Here is an 18,082-nt window from a genome sequence, read left to right on the forward strand (position 1 = left end):
ACGAAAAAAAAAAACGGGCCAGTTACGATTATAGTTCAATTTAGTCAAGTGAAAATATTCAAGCACGAAATAATCCGCTGAATAAATCTCATAAGAACGGCTTGATATCCTTTCACCGAGTCCCTCTCAAAATCAAAAAATTAATACGAATCGGTGCAACTTTTGACGTCTTTCCCTGACTCGAGTACAGGATGCAAATTGGGGAATTGAACGTGACGAAAAAAAAAAACGGGCCAGTTACGATTATAGTTCAATTTAGCCAAGTGAAAATATTCAAGCACGAAATAATCCGCTGGATAAATCTCATAAGAACGGCTTGATATTCTTCCACCGAGTCCCTCTCAAAATCAAAAGATTAATACGAATTGGTGCAACTTTTGACGTCTTTCCCTGACTCGAGTACAGGATGCAAATTGGAGAATTGAACGTCACGAAAAAAAAAAAAAACGGGCCAGTTACGATTATAGTTCAATTTAGTCAAGTGAAAATATTCAAGTACAGCTGGGAATCGATGCAAAATTTGAACAAGCGACTACAATCACCCGTAGAGTCGTAACGGTTCACTGTCACGAAACAGTGGGCGATTAAATTGGCAGGAAACGGTGGAAAGTTGAATGTCGGGAAAAAGTTATCGGCATTAATTTAGCATTATATCTTTACTCCCGTACTCGATGTGCGTCGACATAATTATGTAGAACCACGTTCTAGGGAAACGGCATGGTCTTCGAATGAAATACGGATGGCGCACAATGGAACCGCCACATACCGTATTTTTCACATCTACGTCCTTTCCTCCCGTGTAGGGTGCCATCAAATCGATAAATTATTGAATACTTATCCACATTTTACTTTCCTGGCCAACCAGACGTACTTCTACGCGACTACGCGTGGCACATCATCAAAGCCGTGCTTCCATCGATTTTTCATCTCGAATTGTTTCTTGATATAAGAAATGCTTGTTTTTCGTGAAAACTGAAGACTCAAAAAGCTACAGAGTTTCGCCGACGTAAGGAGGTCTTATACAGCGTACAGTCATGTCGAGGTGCTTCTTTGAAGCCAACGGGACATTCCGTTGGCCATCTTGCTCGTCCTGGGAGCAACCGAGGTCGAGGTTTTTTCTTCCCCTTTTTGTCTTTATTTTTGTCCCCGCCGCGTCGCTCCCTGAACGGGAACGAGCACGGGGCTCCTGGTAACGTGACAATGGTCTCGGTAGGAAACGGGATGTCGTCCTAACGGACGCGTCCACCGGAGGGCGACGCGTTTGGACATCTCTCGCGAACCAAAACGCGTACACCCCGGTGGACACGCTCCAGTGAGACCACACTCTCCCGCTTTTGCATCGAGTCTTTCCACCGTAAATCTAGGGTATATCTCGAGAAGGAACGGGATTTCTTTCACTCTCGCGCCCACGACGCGATATACCCCGTGTCTCGGCAGGACCTGGACCGTTTACGTCCGAGTCTCCTTTCGGAATCGGCACGCAGATCCTGGATGGTGCTCGAATAAAGTGCGCCAGGTATCTCACGGAGAACGAGGATAAGTACGTACACTCGAAACGAGCCCCTTCGACTTCGTTCGAACGTTTTTACCTTAATTTTCGTTCTCAGCGGTGGGACAAAGGAGAAGGACATTTTTATCCCAGATAGGGCGAACAGGCTCCAGCCGAGTCCTCTTTGTGGTCGAGTTATCTCTATTTTTAGTTTCATTCCGAAGGTTCGGGCAAAAAAGAAGAAGCACGCATCCATTTCGGAGAGGCTCGAAACCGCGGCTCCTCTTCCTCGTTAAATTATTTTGATCCTCATTTTCGTTTCCTCAGGGTCAGGTGAAAAAGAGACGAACTCCCGCAAACCCCTCATAAATTCCGAGCGAACTCTCAAATGGTGTTAGAGATTAGACGAAAAAACCGGCTTCCCGAAGGCCAGGGCGAGGATCCAGAGATGGAATTTGAGAACAGCGTGTCACACGTGCCGGAGAAAATGAGCATGCCAGAAACCGAGCACCTCCAATCGACGCTTCTTCGTCGTTAAATTAATTTTATCTCCACTTTCATTCCTTTGGATCTACGCGAAAAGGAAACGAATTTCTAGATAAACAGCCCATAAATTCGACAAAACTATCGAATCTACAAATTCTCTCCGTTAGATCAGTCCGAAAGGTTGGTTTTCCGAAGACCGATGGAATTCATTCGAGATTTGGACACGATGTGCCAAATACCAAAAGCAGGATGAAGTCGAGCGACCGCGGACTGACTCCTTTTCATCGTTAAATTACTTTTTTCTCCATTGTCATTCCTCAGGATCCAGGCAAAAAGGAACCGAATTTATACACGAACCTGCCATAAATTCGATACGACTCTCGAATCTACAAATTCTCTCCGTTAGATCAGTCCGAAAGGTTGGTTTTCCGAAGACCGATGGAATTCATTCGAGATTTGGACACGATGTGCCAAATACCAAAAGCAGGATGAAGTCGAGCGACCGCGGACTGACTCCTTTTCATCGTTAAATTACTTTTTTCTCCATTGTCATTCCTCAGGATCCAGGCAAAAAGGAACCGAATTTATACACGAACCTGCCATAAATTCGATACGACTCTCGAATCTACAAATTCTCTCCGTTAGATCAGTCCGAAAGGTCGGTTTTCCGAAGATCGATGGAATTCATTCGAGATTTGGACACGATGTGCCAAATACCAAAAGCAGGATGAAGTCGAGCGACCGCGGACTGACTCCTTTTCATCGTTAAATTACTTTTTTCTCAATTGTCATTCCTCAGGATCCAGGCAAAAAGGAACCGAATTTATACACGAACCTGCCATAAATTCGATACGACTCTCGAATCTACAAATTCTCTCCGTTAGATCAGTCCGAAAGCTCGGTTTTCCGAAGACCGATGGAATTCATTCGAGATTTGGACACGATGTGCCAAATACCAAAGGAGGATGTAGTCGAGCGACCGCGGACTGACTCCTTTTCATCGTTAAATTACTTTTATCTCCATTGTCATTCCTCAGGATCCAGGCAAAAAGGAACCGAATTTAAACACGAACCTGCCATAAATTCGATACGTCTCTCGAATCTACAAATTCTCTCCGTTAGACCAGTCCGAAAGGTCGGTTTTCCGAAGACCGATGAAATTCATTCGAGATTTGGACGCAGGGTACCACATACCGAAGACAGGACGAAGCCGAGCGAACGCGAACCGAGCATAGGACCGTGTAAATCCTCTTCGACTCGGCTCGTACCTGTTGCCGACACGACGTCCTAACGGTACTCCTTGGTCGTAACAGGTGCCCAATACGAGCCCGACGATGCCCGATGCCTGACGTCCGATGGCGATGCCTACTTAGGCGCAGGCTTACGGTCGCGCATGCGCCCGCCGGCGAGCCTCGCTCCTCGGTTTTCCCTACTTTCAGGTTTTTTACACCTGCACGTCTGCGAACGGCGCCCAGGGTCAAGCCCAGTCTGCAAAGTCCCCGACGAAGAAGGGGCCGACACCTGTTCGGGTGATCGTCCTCGAGCCGTATGAAAAAGACTGATTAACCTCCTCCTGGATGCGATATAAAAAAATGGCGAAATGGCAAGCAACGTTTTTTACCGCCTGATTTTCCTGCCTCGCTCGCAGAACTGGGTTAGTCGGCGAACTGGGCCACCGTTGGCGCATTTCTATGTAGCGATAAGATTCGAGAAGCCAGGGCAGTGGCGACACTTGCGTCGAAAGTTTTTGTAGAAAGCGCTCCGTCGACGGGTCTTTCGTTCTCCGTGGAGAAAATTTCTAGGGGCAAGGAATACTCCGCTTGATACCGATCCTTCGCGAATTCGTAACAGGGGGAAAATCGAGAAACAGACGTCACGCGAAACAATTAATCGCGTTCCTTCCTGCGAATACCTCGCCGTGGAGTATGTTGTCATCGCGTGAGCAGCGACGCTAATGACACTACATTTTCAACGATGGTGCAAGCCGTGCGCCGTTGCAAAATTTCCCGATGGTACCCGACTGCATCCTTCGACTTTCACGCCTTGTACAGGATTTTACGGGAATTCGAAATCTAGCACGGAAGTCTCCAGGTTAGTCAAAATTACCCAGAAGATTTTCGCCCACGAGTCACTCTGCTTCCACCTGCAAAATTCAGACCCCGTCGCGCCTCCGATCCTCACCCCTAACCAGGAAAACGGAGAATATCCAAGGAAACGAAGACCCAGCGAGCAGAAATCATCCGTTAAATTAAAACCACGAAATGCGGCCCCTGCAATAATCTAGCCACCATAAAATCCTACTTTCTAATTGTCCGGCAAGCACGAGGAAGAGGTACGGCGATCATCTCGGATTCGCTATGTTTTCCTCTGGACGATCTCCCGTTCCAGAGGTGTTCCTAGTCTTCGTCGGACTTACCGGAAGAAGAGTCTCTGGAGGGTCTGGAGGGCCGGGAGCCCAGGGGGTGGTGGGGCTGATAAGGGGGTGGCGTCGCCGCGCTATCGGACCCGATTCCGCTACTGGCCGCGCTTCTCGTCCCACCCCTGTCCAGAGCAGTGTTACCACCCACGATGTTCTGATTGAGACATCTTCTGAACTCGATGCCAGCCAGGTTGCCGCGATGGCGGTGAACGGTGTCGTAGTCCCTGGGCGGCAAGAGAATGGGTCCGCCGTCGTTCTCCGAGCAATTTCCCCTCCCTGCAGGGCAGAAATCGATCTTTGAAATTAATCGCCATCCACGGGAATCGAAATCCGCAGAAAAGCTCGGCCGCTCCAGCCGCAGCCGAGTGCAGCCTACGGTCTCCAGCGGCGCGGATGCTGCGCGAGTTCGACGACCTCTGGCCGAGGTTTCGCCGAAAAGATCGGATCTCTCTCCGATCTCCTCGGCGAGCGGCGAGCTACTCGGTTGCTCGTTGCATCGATTTCGAAAGTCGGCAAGTGGACTCGGTCGTGCTACTTTCTCGGGGATTCCCTACGAGGGGTCCCCATGCGAGATGAATCAAAGGGTTGGACTCGAGAGGTGGATCCGAATGGACCAAGGGAACCTCGTGATCAAGGATGAACCGATGCTAACGAATCGGTCATTTTTCATGTTACTTTTTCCCTTTCTCGCTCTAACTCCTCATTTCCACGCGTCTTGAACAGCCAGCAGTAAAGGTAAAAGCAAAACATTCACCCCTCAGGTTTCTCCATTTACTGTTTACGAACATCCGTCCGGCTCGACTAAATCTCAAGGGAACGAGTTCACCAATCGTTCACCTAAGTGCTACGTTCCAACTATTTCACTTCCCAGGGAGAAAAGGAGGGATGGAGAGTACTGGTAGAAGGAAAGGAGTCATGTTTACGCATCGAAGTGCTAATTCCGGGCATATCGCCCACGAGCGGGTAGCAAAACAGTCACTCACCAAGTTTCGCCCTCAACTCGGCAGCCAGAGATTCGTAGATGGTCGCCGTTTGCCCGATTCCGTGCCTGAGTTCACCACTGCCCTCCGAAGATTCGGACTCCCTGGTGCTGCGACCATCGCTGCCCGGGTTATTCCTAATTCGGTTCTCCGTTGACGTAACTCTCGCCAGGTTGTCCGAGTGGGAGGCCAACGCCTTCAGTTGGCCGCCCAGTATCTCGGCGGTCGCCGCCGAATCGCACCTATTTCGCAAAGAAACCACTGAGTCAGATAAAGTTGCCGCATTTTTGCAAATCCATCGGTCCTAAACTTTCGCCTTAAGGTGATGCGAAACCGGGACCCGAGGAATCTCGTATAGGGAACTTCTCTCCGATCCGATGTGCCGAACCGTTTGAAATTTCAACACGTAAATACGGAGACCCTGATGAATGTCCTGGTGTCCGTAAAATTTGAATTTTTATTAAAAAAAGAGAAGTAAAATCTGTTGACAAATAAATTTCTAAAACATTCATCGGTGTCGATACTTTCCTCGGGGCCTCCCTATTTATGTGGTAAAGTCTCGAACGATTCGGTGTTCCCAGTTTGGAGAAAAGCTTTATAAATGTGACGAGACCCCTCGGTCGCCATCTTCGTATCACCTTAATCGCTCGTCGATCGAGCGGGCCGTTTCAACCCTTCTTCTTCGGCTTAAGGGGAAAGAGAAAAAGCGGAGGAAGAACGAGAATATGTCCACTAAAAACAGGGAGCCTCGAAGTCGATGCAGTCTTTGGAAACAGGTTCCTGCATTACCGCCGGAGTTCTTCCCTCGTTTCGACTATTTTTACAGAGGAGCAACAGGCTTCGTTTATAAATAGCCAAGTCTCGAACCAGATCGCGAAATGGGGTGCTGGGGAATCGAGGGATCCCACTCGAATCGGTCCCACAAGAAGCGGGGAGCGTGGAACACGTTTCGAGGACGCAGGCGATGGGCACCGTTTAACGGCGCTCGCTTCTCACGTATTTCGGTCAACCCCTGCCGCTTTGTTCCCATCCTCGCTACCTTGTTCCCACCCTTCCTAATTATGCTCTCCCACGGGCGTATCTGCTCTGTTCAGATATGGACTATTATTTAAATGTCACGTTATCACAATCGGTACGCATGAACGTGCAAAGAGATCCACGTTATCGGGTAAGGATTATCACTTAAGGTGAAGTGAAACACGTCGAGGAACTTGATCGACGTCGATAGAGAAGATTTTTCTAAATGCCTACGTTGCTGACGTTTGTTTTTATATCGACAGCTGGGTCCAATTATATTGGGTATTGTACCAAATAGCATACTCCACCTGTCGTATTCGTACAATAAATATCAAGAAATCGAAGTAAAACTCCAGAAATCCTCTGGATTCGAGCTTTCTGAGGTCCTAACTGACTGCAGAGGGACACCCTGCGCCATCTGTGATTTCCAGATCAATTAAATTTTCACTCCGAGACGTCGTATTTCCATCGTTTTGGCATACAAGCGCATACAACACTTTTTTTGCCTTTATCTCGTTCAAATGCGAGTTTATCGATTACCAGAGTGTTCTAAATTGTCGTAAAATTGTCCTGACCCTTTCGATTCTCATATCAGAGCCTTCGATAATTGTATATTGATTGAAATATCAGAGCTCGACGCCATTTTGGTTCTGGTCTAGGCTGAGTAAAAAAAATTTTTTTGAAAACTCAAAATTTTGAATGTGTCAGGACAATTCTTAGATGATCAGGAGTGATGTGTCAAAGTTTCGGACGGTTTGGTGTAATACCCTTAAAAAAAAAGTGTTGTATTCGAATCGACTGATTTGAAGGGTGTTTCACTTCACCTTAAACCACAGAAAGTCGCATCACCGTGAAAATGTAGGCGTGGACGCGCGGAGTCCACGCGTTATCGGATCCATTAACATATGTTATTTAAATCGCGAAGAGTACAATTCTATTCTATTCTCTATTCACTACAAATACCTATGCGTGCAGAATCGCGTAATCGGACAACGAGATTACTCCTTTCATCGATCGTAGAAAAAATATGATTGTAACCCACAAACGTGGAGGCACGAAGCCCTACTATCAGATGTGGGTTTTTTTATGCAAATGTGACAGCAATTATAAAAATGGTATAAGCAAGAACTCTATTTAAAAGTAAATTCGTCCCATGTTCTACGTCGCATGAATTTACAATAGGGGTATTGCTGCTTACAGTAAGGTTTTTAACGAAAAAAAAAAAGAAATGATCTAGACCCCTTTCATTCATAATTACGGGCAAAATTTCCGTACGAAAACGGGAACGTTTCGGCAGAAACGTGGGGCATGGACGCGAGGAACACATAGAATATCAGACATCGTATTAGATATCACTGAAAAAAATCTTTTTGTAGAAACCTGTAGGCGTGGACGTGCACCGGGTTGTTCGTGGCAGGGTTGGGAAGAAGAAGAGTTGCGGCGACGACTTCGTCTCGTTGCACCGCAGCGAGAACCGCGTGTCCCGGTACCAAATGCTTCACTGCCGACCTGGTGGAACCTCCAGGATGGACGGTCTGGATGATCTTCAACCCCTTGCTGCTGACCTGTCGAACAAGAGAATCCATGTCTCGTGTCAAGCTCGTATATAATAATCGAGCCACGATTGCGGCGGCAATGACCTCGAGGAGCTCGTGCGTCGGCGCGTGTAATAGAACTCGCTTAATTACGCATTGTTATATGTAGAATAAGTCCCCGCTGCATACGTAGCGGACCAGTTCTCGGGATAACCGGTGGGAGTGGGTTTAATGAATTTAGTTGCAAATTAGAAGGTTGTTTCGCGCCTCGAAGTGCCGAGGAAGTTTTCGTTCGTCTTTCTTTCTCTCCTCCGTCCGCGCGATCTCGCTGACTTGTTAAATTAGACAGAGCAGAGTTTAGCGTGCACAATGGACATAACTTTTAACCATAACTATGGCAAACCGTCTTGCAGGTTGGTCGGAGCGATGTGCAATTACCGCGAATCACGGTGCGCCGCCGTTTTAATGGCTCCTTCGTCACGCGAATGCGATGCCATCCCGTGATAAGATACGTTGACAACGGAAAAAAAAAAGAAATAAAAGAAAATCTTCCCTTCAAGGACCGCCACTCGGTTTGGCTTAATTGCGTGTTATTGTTTTTTCAGAGTGGAACGCGGATTAGCACGAACTGCGGCAATCTGTTATCGCATGCTTGCCGTTATCGAGCTCTATCTTTCGGCGATGCTTATTTCGCACTCACTCCAAGAGGACTATCGTTCGAGTCGATTTCGACCATCGAAGGTGCGAGTATTCTCGATTTTCGCGCTCGGTGCTGAATTCCGAAATCCATTGTGAATAATTTAAACGTCGTGACTCATTTCAAAGGCATCCCAGCTAGTAAAGTCGCCTTAATAAGCGAGAACGAGTACATTACGCGGGACGCTGTACAGTCCTCGGATTACTCGAGAATCTCGCCGTTAATCATTGGGTGGCTTCTGCCCACGCGTTTTATCATTAGCAATCGGACTTGAATGCATAAGTTAAATCCAACCTCTACGATTAAGAAAACCAACTACGTGATCTTATACCGACTACCGAGAATAACGCCCGAAACGCCCATGTTGGTATGAAAAAAAAAAGGGCCTTAAATAATATATAAATATAGAGTATGAAGAAACTCGAAGGCGGTCATCTGCAGCGGCGGGTTATCCGTTTATGGATGTTCTTTTTCTTACTTTGATTATAGTATTGTATGTTATAGTATTAGTTATTGCAGGGAGAATTACTTGAGTGCATCGTCTATCGCGGTACAAGGGAATTTTCAAGATGGCCGCCATTTGGGTAGGTATGCGAGAATTACGGCGAAAAAGCGCTCCTCAAAGAGAGCGTAAAAACTGGGCCAGGAACGACACACGCGACAAATGACCCTCTTAGTCGGTCGCGCAATAATTATTACGCCGCGCTATTAATTTCTTTCTCACCGAGTGTAATAAATAATTATTATGATCACGACATAATTGGCTCGGCACCGGCGGGGCACTTAAGGCACCAACGAAAGGTTGCCTATGGTAATAGCTTCGTTCTTCGACACTATTTTTGCAAATGCGAGGCGCCGCGGCGCCGTCGTAAAACCGCGTTCTTTTGGTCACCTCATTTGAATGTTTATCTCCCTTCCTTTATGGGCCCTGGATGTCTAACATTTTTATTCCCCTCGCTTTTCTTTCTCGTTTTTCTATCATTTCTTTCTCTTTTTTTTTTTTTCTTCGCTAAAAGCCGAGAGGGAAAGTTGAGGATTTTTATTCGAGCGTTTCGCAATGCAACCGCGCTCGGTGCAATTTCTGAATCGCCGGTTAAACGTTCCAACAATGGCCGCTCTTATAACAACGGGCATCAAATCGTCAAATCGTAATTTCCGAAGCGAACGCACATACGCTCAATTCCCTCGTTATCGTTATTTCTACGATCATTCCCATCGCCGGTCCATGACGAACGAGCCACTTACTTCGTGCAACTCCTCGCATACTTATAAACAAACGAGGAGCTCGTTTCGTACAATTCTTCGTGCACTTATGAACAAACGGGGATTTTGCTTCCTCCAGCTCCTCGTGCATGTATAAACAAAAGAGAAGTTTATTTTCTGTAACTCCTTGGATGCTTATAAAACAAGTAAGGAACTTTTCCTTTGCAACTCCTCAGGCACTTGAAAACAATGAAGGAACTTGCTTCGTGAAACTCCTGCAGCGTTTATAAACAAACAAATGAACAACAAGACGCATATTTCCGGCGTGGTGCTCTCGCTAGATAATTGTACGGTCACGAATATTCACGATAATTTCCATCTTCATGTATCTCGCAAGTCACAATCTTCACAAGTTTCCGATTATTTAAAAACACTTTAATTCTTAATCGAATTTGGCAATATTCGTCAGCTTAAGCGTCTTTCAAGGTTTGCATATAATTTCAGGGGCGTGTAAATTTCTACTCCCATTTTGGATTCAATCGGATTTCGGGGTCACGCAAGGATGCGAACGATAAACGACTTGAATGGCGAAACCATAAAATGCGAAGTACTTTCAAAAGTAGCGCGAAACTTTTTCCAAGTCTCGGCAACACTGCGTACCTCGGAGAGAGTACTTTCTACCCTCGATACTTGTTCCAGTAAAGGAACAAAAAGAGGAAAAAAGAATACGATATAAGAAGACTAACTCGACTAGCTAAATTTACCCAAAATCTAAACGGGCATTTTGGATCGCGTTTACTGGGGAGGGAAGGACTCCGATCTTCGTCATTGGTCGTTAATTATTTATTAATCACACGTCCAGTCGTAGATTCGCGAGTCAGTCGTAGAGCAAGAATCTGTAACGACGTCTCCGGCGAAAGTACTGAGCGGTTGACCCGTCAATTCTCACATTCCGACACGAGCCGTGTACGTGCACGTACCTCCCCGAGACTCGGTACACACACGGAAGGCGGTTTATTACGTTACATCGCGGCTGCCGGGCTGATTTCTAACCGGGCTACCATCTCCATTGGCGGATGCCGATCGGCGCGCGTTTGGAATCCCAAAGGTGGGTTATCGTCGCCCATTAAAGGCGACTGGCCTCTCGGCGATTCTCACGGGGGTCTCGCGGCCATTTTGCCTCCATTTTGCCGCCATTCCGCCGCCATTCTGCCGCCATTCTGCCGGAATTCTCCTCCAGTTTCCGGAGCCGATCTCGCAATTAAGACCATCTCGCATGCCTGCAGAGAATTAGCCCACTTCGCGCTGCACGTTGATTCTCCTTGGTGGAATTTTCTCATTTCGTGCACGTCACGCCGTGCGATAAGCCAAGATATTTTCTCCTTTCCGATTACCCGGATCGGTGTTATCGTTAATGGGAAAATTCGCTGCCTCGAAGCGTCCTCCGCGAGTACTCGACACGGGTTGCTGCCGCAGTCACACCTGCGTTAACCGCGATTAAATCGCCTTCCGATGCACCTGGTTGACCTGGATTACTTTCGGGACTTTTTCCCTCTTTTCTGGTTATCGGGCTAAGTTTTACAACAATCCGAGTCGCCGTCAATCTCCATGCATGCCCAGGGGCTCCGCTGCACTTTGAAGCAGGTTCTTAGCGGTTTCGCTTGACGAGTACAGGCAACTTCTCGTCTAGGTTTCCCCGCATTTACATTTGCGGAGTATAATCGGTTTCTTACGGGAATGCCGGAATTTCACTCGGGGCAGCAGAGACAACGGATGACGGTTGACAAGAAAAATGTCAACAACGATGTTTGTTGTCGCTATCTTTTCCTACGCGGAAGAAGGTCCATCTTGCTCTCTCCAGAATTAGTGCGGAAATAAAAATCATCTCCATCATCGATTCGTCCGATTATATATTCTGGGGGTTTCGAAATGCCGCGAAATTTTGTCTAGTTTTTAGATATATAAAAATGCAAGGCGGAGGCGACCTCCCCCGCCAAGGAAGGTTTCTATTTCCGGGCATGATCCCGGGTTAAGGTGAAGCCGGATCTTGCGTTGGTACCACTCACCTGTAACGTGACCTTGAAAGGCTCCTGGAGGCACTCGCGTTCCAGGAGATAAGCGATGGCACCGGGCATGGCGTCCACCCCCTTGGCCTCCCTCGCCCCCAGATACCACACGTAATATGAACTCTTCTTGACATCTTTCCCACTCCGTAGTCGCAGGGCCATCACTCAGACCCTAAAATCAAACGAAATCCCGAATTACCGCTAAAGACGAGTGCAAGAATTTTATAACGTAAGTATCATATATTATCTTTAACTAAGGCACAAAAAAGCTAAGAAGAATTCACTTATTGGGCCAAAACTGAAATCTATCATTGATTAAAAAATTAATCCTTCGGGCATTTTCATAAAGATTATTCCCTTTATAGTCATTAAATCTACGGTTAAAAAGTAATAGCTATAATGTTTCAAAGGTAATAAATGCTGTCTAACCGCGATCGGAATTTCTACTTGTCAAGAAACATCAGAATTGAACGGTATTTTGTTTAAAATCGTTATATCTGTACACGTGATAAATAGTGGGGAATTACGAATAGGAAAACTGAATGGTAAGCAATTTCAAAAGTTCTTTCGTTTTCATGGGTCAACTTGAAAGTGAACAGAAAATAGGACTATTTATGGAACGACTTAATACAGTCCCTGCATCGTTAATAATACATTGGGCTCAAAACTGACAACGAGGTTCGTAAGTGGAAAAAGTAAAATCGGCCACGGGTGCAGTTTGCACTTTCCATCGAACCACCAACGACCCAATACCACGTTTGCCGGAAATGTAAAAAAAACTTAACATCGGGACGAAAGGAAACCTGAAACAAACGCATGCCTAACTCGAACTCATCAACGATTCCCGTAACTCACAAGAAGCAAGGACGAGCTTCCATTTAAGATGATGGATCCTCTGACGTACGGAAAATTGTTCAATTATCGTGTGAAAAATTCCGGAAATGATTGCAAGTACCAGCGAACAAAGTAGCGTCCATCCCAGTATGCAAGGACTGCCTTCGGTTTCTTCGACGGCGGAGTAATCGTTCCTCCGTAACACTCCCCGCCAGCGAACAAGAAGGAGTCACCCTTAAGGTAAGGAAAGTGGTTCTTGGTCTAAAACGAGTTTCTCCCATTTTTTAGACTCTCCCTTGTTCGATCTAGTTTTCTAGGTTCGCACCGTTCCTTGGGCACAACCAAACGCCCTGCACCGTTCGGCACTATTCTGGTCACCGAGTGTACCGGTCGTTATACAAGATATTCACCATCCGTAACCATCTTTCTTGGTTATTGGATATATTAAGCGTTACAAGAGAACCACCGTACCGTCTACTCGGGATTACTTTCACACTTAGGCCCATCCACCGATCCGTTCTCCTTTCCCTTCGCGACCCTCGGAGCGGTTCCCATCGGAACCGTGCGATCGAACCGCTCGTTCAGGGCTACGTTCCGAAATCTGCCAAGTGCAGCATCGAACTCGCTGCACCGTGACTCGTCCGCCCTGTGAAGTTACTCTCTTCCTTTAAAAATGTACCTCCACAGGAGTAGAATCGAACCGCTCGTTCCGGGCTACGTTCCAAAATCTACCGAGTGCCTCGTCTGCGTCCCTGAAGTTACCTCGTCACTTGCCGCATCGCTGCAAAATTGAACGCAGCGAAACGCTCGGATAGGCTCGCGGCTCTTTCCGCGTCATCCATAATAGTTATCTTCTTATTTTCACCCAATCGAAGCGTTTTACCGCACGTCAATTTCCAGCGATACCCCACGTGAAAACGTGCCCACCAACTGCCTTCCGCGGCAAATTTCGGAGCACAGCCCCTTTCCAGCGAAATTTCACGGTACCACGGCGCACGCGATACTTTTATCATTTAATGGAATCGGACCGATTCTTCAAACCAGCCCAACCAAATCGTGTTCCCGAGAGGCAGCGGTATCTCAGTTCCATGGGTAGTAAGTTAGCAGGACTCGGAGTCAACCGAACTCGAGAAAACCTCCGTTCGTTCGTCCACTCGACTTGCTTCTATTCACCGGTGACTCACGTTGAACAGCTGTTCGAACATACCGCTAACGATCACCCAATAAGAGACCCCGAAGCTCCCTCGAGCACCATCGGTTGGACTCGGCGACGCCGCGGCACTTGATAAACGAGAATATAAAAATATTTCATGCCGATGACCAGACTACCGAATCCACTGCGTCTCGATAGGTCCACAGTCGGGACGTCGGGAGGCATCGCGCTTCGCGGGGCCGGTGGGCAGAAACCGACTCACCTAGAGACGGCCCGAGATGCTCGGGTCGTAAGGTCGCCCGTAGAGCCGGAAACACGATCCCAGGGTCCCCGACGGCGGCCGACGAGCGCGGAGCTCATCCACTGGCGCTTGGGCGCGCCCGAGCACAATGGGGATCGGGGGCCCGAGGACCTCCCTCGAGAGCGCCGGACGCGAACCCACTAAGCTCGGCCGGTAAGGCGGGGAATGCGTAGATCGGTATCGCGGTCTCGACCGGCGGCGGGCGCACTGCGCATCACGTCCTGCGTCGCCCTCGGTCGGGCCCGGAGTGCCGGCGCGCCGCGGCGGTCTCGCCCCGCGCGGCAGAGGGAAAGAGAGGGAAAGAGAGGGAGAGACCCGGGCCCCGACGAAGCGACGCGGAAAACGGAAAAACGGGCCGCCGCGCCGGGAGGACGCGCTACGAGGCCCAGGGGAGGGGGAGGATCCCTTTCTCGCGAGCGCCACACCTCGCGCTCTCGTCGCTCTTCGCGAACGGGAGAGAACGGGCCCTCGCGCTTCTTCGCCGGCGAATTCGACCATTGAAATGCGTATCATCAATGATGACTCTTCACCCGTTATGGACCAATCGAAGAATTTCGTTGCATGCAATTTTGCAGCGACCCGGCAAGTAAAAAGGCGTCTTTAAACGCACGCCGGAAGTTTCCTCCCTACCCCGTTTCTTTGCAGCCAATCAGAAGCTTCCCCTCGTGGCAGTCGCGCGACGCCGTCGAAAAGTGAAATATCGGCCTAATACGGTTTCTATGCGACGCGAGACGGGGAGACGAATTAACCGCGTTATAAAACGGTGAAGTGTACGTCGAAAAGCAGGGGATATCGACGGCACGATATTAAATCGGTATGCGACCCTCGCGTCTTTAGGAGTCGAGATTTGAGATCGAGGGGATCACGAGGCGGCACGAGGTAAAAGTACGGCGGGGTCAGATTTCATTTTAATACCCCTCCCTGAAACTAGTGTCGCCTCTGGTGCCGGTCTCTCGAGCCACTGAAACCGGCCTCGATAGCGGAGTCACCCTCTCTACCGAGGAGTTCGCAGACCTCCGGCCTGAATTCGACGCGACTCGCGACTCGCGGCTGGGCAGAACGAGACGGAGAAAGGCGGCGAACGGCGCGCGAGAGGGAGAAGCGGAACGCCTATCCCTTCTCTGCCCTCGGTCCAAGAGAGAGAAGGGAGAGAGAGAAGTATCTCGGATTACCTTTGCGAGGATGGCAGGTAGGTTGGTGGGTAGGTAGGTTAGGTTCGCACCGAGGAGCGACGATTCCCGCGGTGGACGCGGTTAAACGCGCTGCCCGTCGTTGGCCGAGAGGCCGGGCCAGACCGACTCCCCTCCACCTACGCGCCGCTGCACGTAGATACGGCTTTTAAACGTACCTCTCTTTAGCTCGAACGCGAAGAATCTACAGGGTGGTCGGGGAACTTCGAAAACCCCGTTTCTAGAAGCATTTCTGATGGAGAATATCTACCGAAGAATTAACGCAAAGTATAGGATCGAAAAGGAAATGTACCTCCGTGATTTAAACGCCTGTCTCTGGGTACTGTAAAACAAAATGGCGGCTTTGGACAAAGAATTCAGAAGTCTCCATAGAAGCCAAAAAGGATGCGGACGTTCGATGCTCGATAAATAGTACGTTAGCCAACGGATGGCGGCGCTGTAATCGTCTCTCCGTCTCTCTTAATATTATGGCTATGTTTAGCGAATTGCATTTTTTTTTATCCAACGCACAATATTCGCCTTTCTATATGCGTCTCTCTTCCTCCCGAATGTGAGATATCGTTGGCTAACGCACGCGATCTCTCTTTTATCCCCACTTATGGTTCGTTAGCCAACTTTTGGAGCATCGAGCGCTAACATAGGATCCGGGCTTCCATGGGACTTCTGAATTTTTTGCTTTGGTAAACGGACCCTCCCCCTCCAGGGATTATTTATATTCTGAGCGGTATCGCGTCCTGAATGTATTCTAAGGACGGGTCTTCTTTCTAGGGTGAAGAGGAGGTCGAAACGCGAACGAAGGAACAAGGGTGCCGACGGGAAAAATTCAGAAGTGTGCAGTCGTTACCCGAGGCCGAGATGCACTGGCTCCCTTCCTCCTACGCGTCGATGCGCGAAGCCATGGGATACGAAACGTATCTGTATTTAACTCGCGCCGAGGGATCTACAGGATGGCGAAAAACACGGGCAGAAGATTGGCCTAATTTATGTAGCGTTAACTGTTACGAATACGGAATGTAATCGAATAAGCGAATGAAGTATGTAGACATCGAGAATGGGAAACGGATGAGAATGAAAATTTTGGTCGTCGAGTTGGTTAACTTTATAGTACCCGAGAAGTCTGAAATTCTGATCCATGCGTAAAAACGTGTGGAGTGCTTGGAAACGTGATAGGACAGCCAAGGGCGGCAACTTGAAAAATTCTACCGTACGACCGTCTTTTCTCCGCCTACGCGTAGGTGTGAGGATTTGAAGATATCTACGGAGTAACCTTTAATGCTCAACAATGGCGATATTAGTTCTGAAACGGCGACGATGCTATTACCCAATGTTCTCGAATAAATTATGCGATAGATCGTGCTGTTTTTATTACCTTTAAGAGACTCCGAATAATTACAGGGAAACTTAAAATATACTTTTGCGTGTTAATAGTTTATTTAAAGAACGTTAAAGAATAGACTCTAGATCCGGTAAACGGGGAATTTACAGCCGCTAAACCAGTTTTGTTATTGTCAGTAAACTGAACATCGGTGTAGCAATTATTTACCCATTAAACGTTAGATCCGTAAATATTGAAAGCCCTTTGCTAACCACGAGATCAAAAGAGTAGCATTTTTCAACGGTGCATCTTCAGCGCGTCTTGTCTAATCTCTGGTGGAGTTATTTTACCCCTGGATGCATGTACCAGCGATAAACCTGTCGAAACGCTTAAAAGGTTGGTGACATCATAAAAAGTAGAGATAATTTTCTATCAAATGCAAGCATTGTATCCGTTTATTCACCGATCGCTTTGTTAACCTTTTTTTCTATCTAACGCGTTTCAGAGGTTGAGGGAGAGTACGCTTAAGGCGTCTTGCCGCAAAAGGTCTCGATGGCAGCCCATTGTATCTGACGTAAATTTTTAAGACCTTGACTCACCGTTGAACGTTAAAGCCACGAATTTTACGGGCAGCCGGAAAAAAAGAACTTCTCGAGTTAAGCACGTACCAGGGGCGTGTTACCAGAAGTTAAGATTGGAAGATGGCAACATGACCGAAGATAGAGAGGGTGAGAAGATGAACCGTTACTCTTAAAAACAAGTCACGAATAGCATAAGTATTTTTACCTTAAACAGCTGCGTATTGTACGTAATTACATCTCCTTTGTCATGTTCCAGATCAGGAATAATGAAAAAAAAAAGAAAATACCCCGTGTCATCGAATTTGGCATCGGACTTTTTGATCGCGGAGAACCGCCTGAAGTCATCTTAACAAGATATGGAGTCGCGTTATAGAGATTGTTAAATGAAATTTCTGGACAAAGAAGCTCGTGGAACGATACTTTGTATCGTCGACAGCATTACTCCACTCGTACTTGAAATATGCACCGACTGGTTTCCCTTTAAATTCGCTACGACTCCAAGGGAAGTCCATCTATCAATCCCATACTTTGTATTACCGTGAGTAATCCCTGTACGCGACTGGTTTCCTTTTCCTTTTCCCTTTAAACTTGATTTAGTAGCTGAAAGAGTAATCCAGCGTTTCCCGTTTACGGGGACTCGAATGGTTCTGTTTTAAAAACAAGTCGATATTCTCTTCGTAAATGTTCTTCGTTTTCTTAGAGACTCTATTTGGCATCGAGAAGAGCAATCCGTCCATTTCTGTCTGGCAGCGTCTCGGCGAACCCGAGAGGGTAGATTACATCGCGTACATCGGGAGTACTCGTTGATCGGGTTTT

At 47.7% G+C, this 18,082-nt stretch overlaps 1 protein-coding gene across 2 annotated transcripts in view; it reads right to left on the reverse strand.

Moving 5' to 3' along the window:
• Window positions 1-14,410, reverse strand: part of LOC105694368 — a 24,812-nt gene extending 10,402 nt beyond the window's left edge. Inside the window, exons 1-5 of one of the 2 annotated variants that reach the window (XM_012414970.1) lie at window positions 14,142-14,410; window positions 11,893-12,064; window positions 7,772-7,956; window positions 5,378-5,616; window positions 4,392-4,670 (exon numbers count right to left, since the gene is read on the reverse strand). In XM_012414970.1, the coding sequence (XP_012270393.1) occupies window positions 4,392-4,670; window positions 5,378-5,616; window positions 7,772-7,956; window positions 11,893-12,054 (865 nt within the window). In that variant the 5' untranslated portion in view covers window positions 12,055-12,064; window positions 14,142-14,410. Of the gene's footprint in view, window positions 1-4,391; window positions 4,671-5,377; window positions 5,617-7,771; window positions 7,957-11,892; window positions 12,065-12,747; window positions 12,786-14,141 lie in introns of those variants that run through there. The other variant, XM_012414979.1, reaches the window with a different exon arrangement.
• Between the last annotated feature and the right edge of the window lie 3,672 nt (window positions 14,411-18,082).

Source organism: Orussus abietinus, unplaced genomic scaffold, assembly GCF_000612105.2.
Source record: "Orussus abietinus isolate OABI.00-Male unplaced genomic scaffold, Oabi_2.0 scaffold329, whole genome shotgun sequence".
NCBI lineage: Eukaryota > Metazoa > Arthropoda > Insecta > Hymenoptera > Orussidae > Orussus > Orussus abietinus.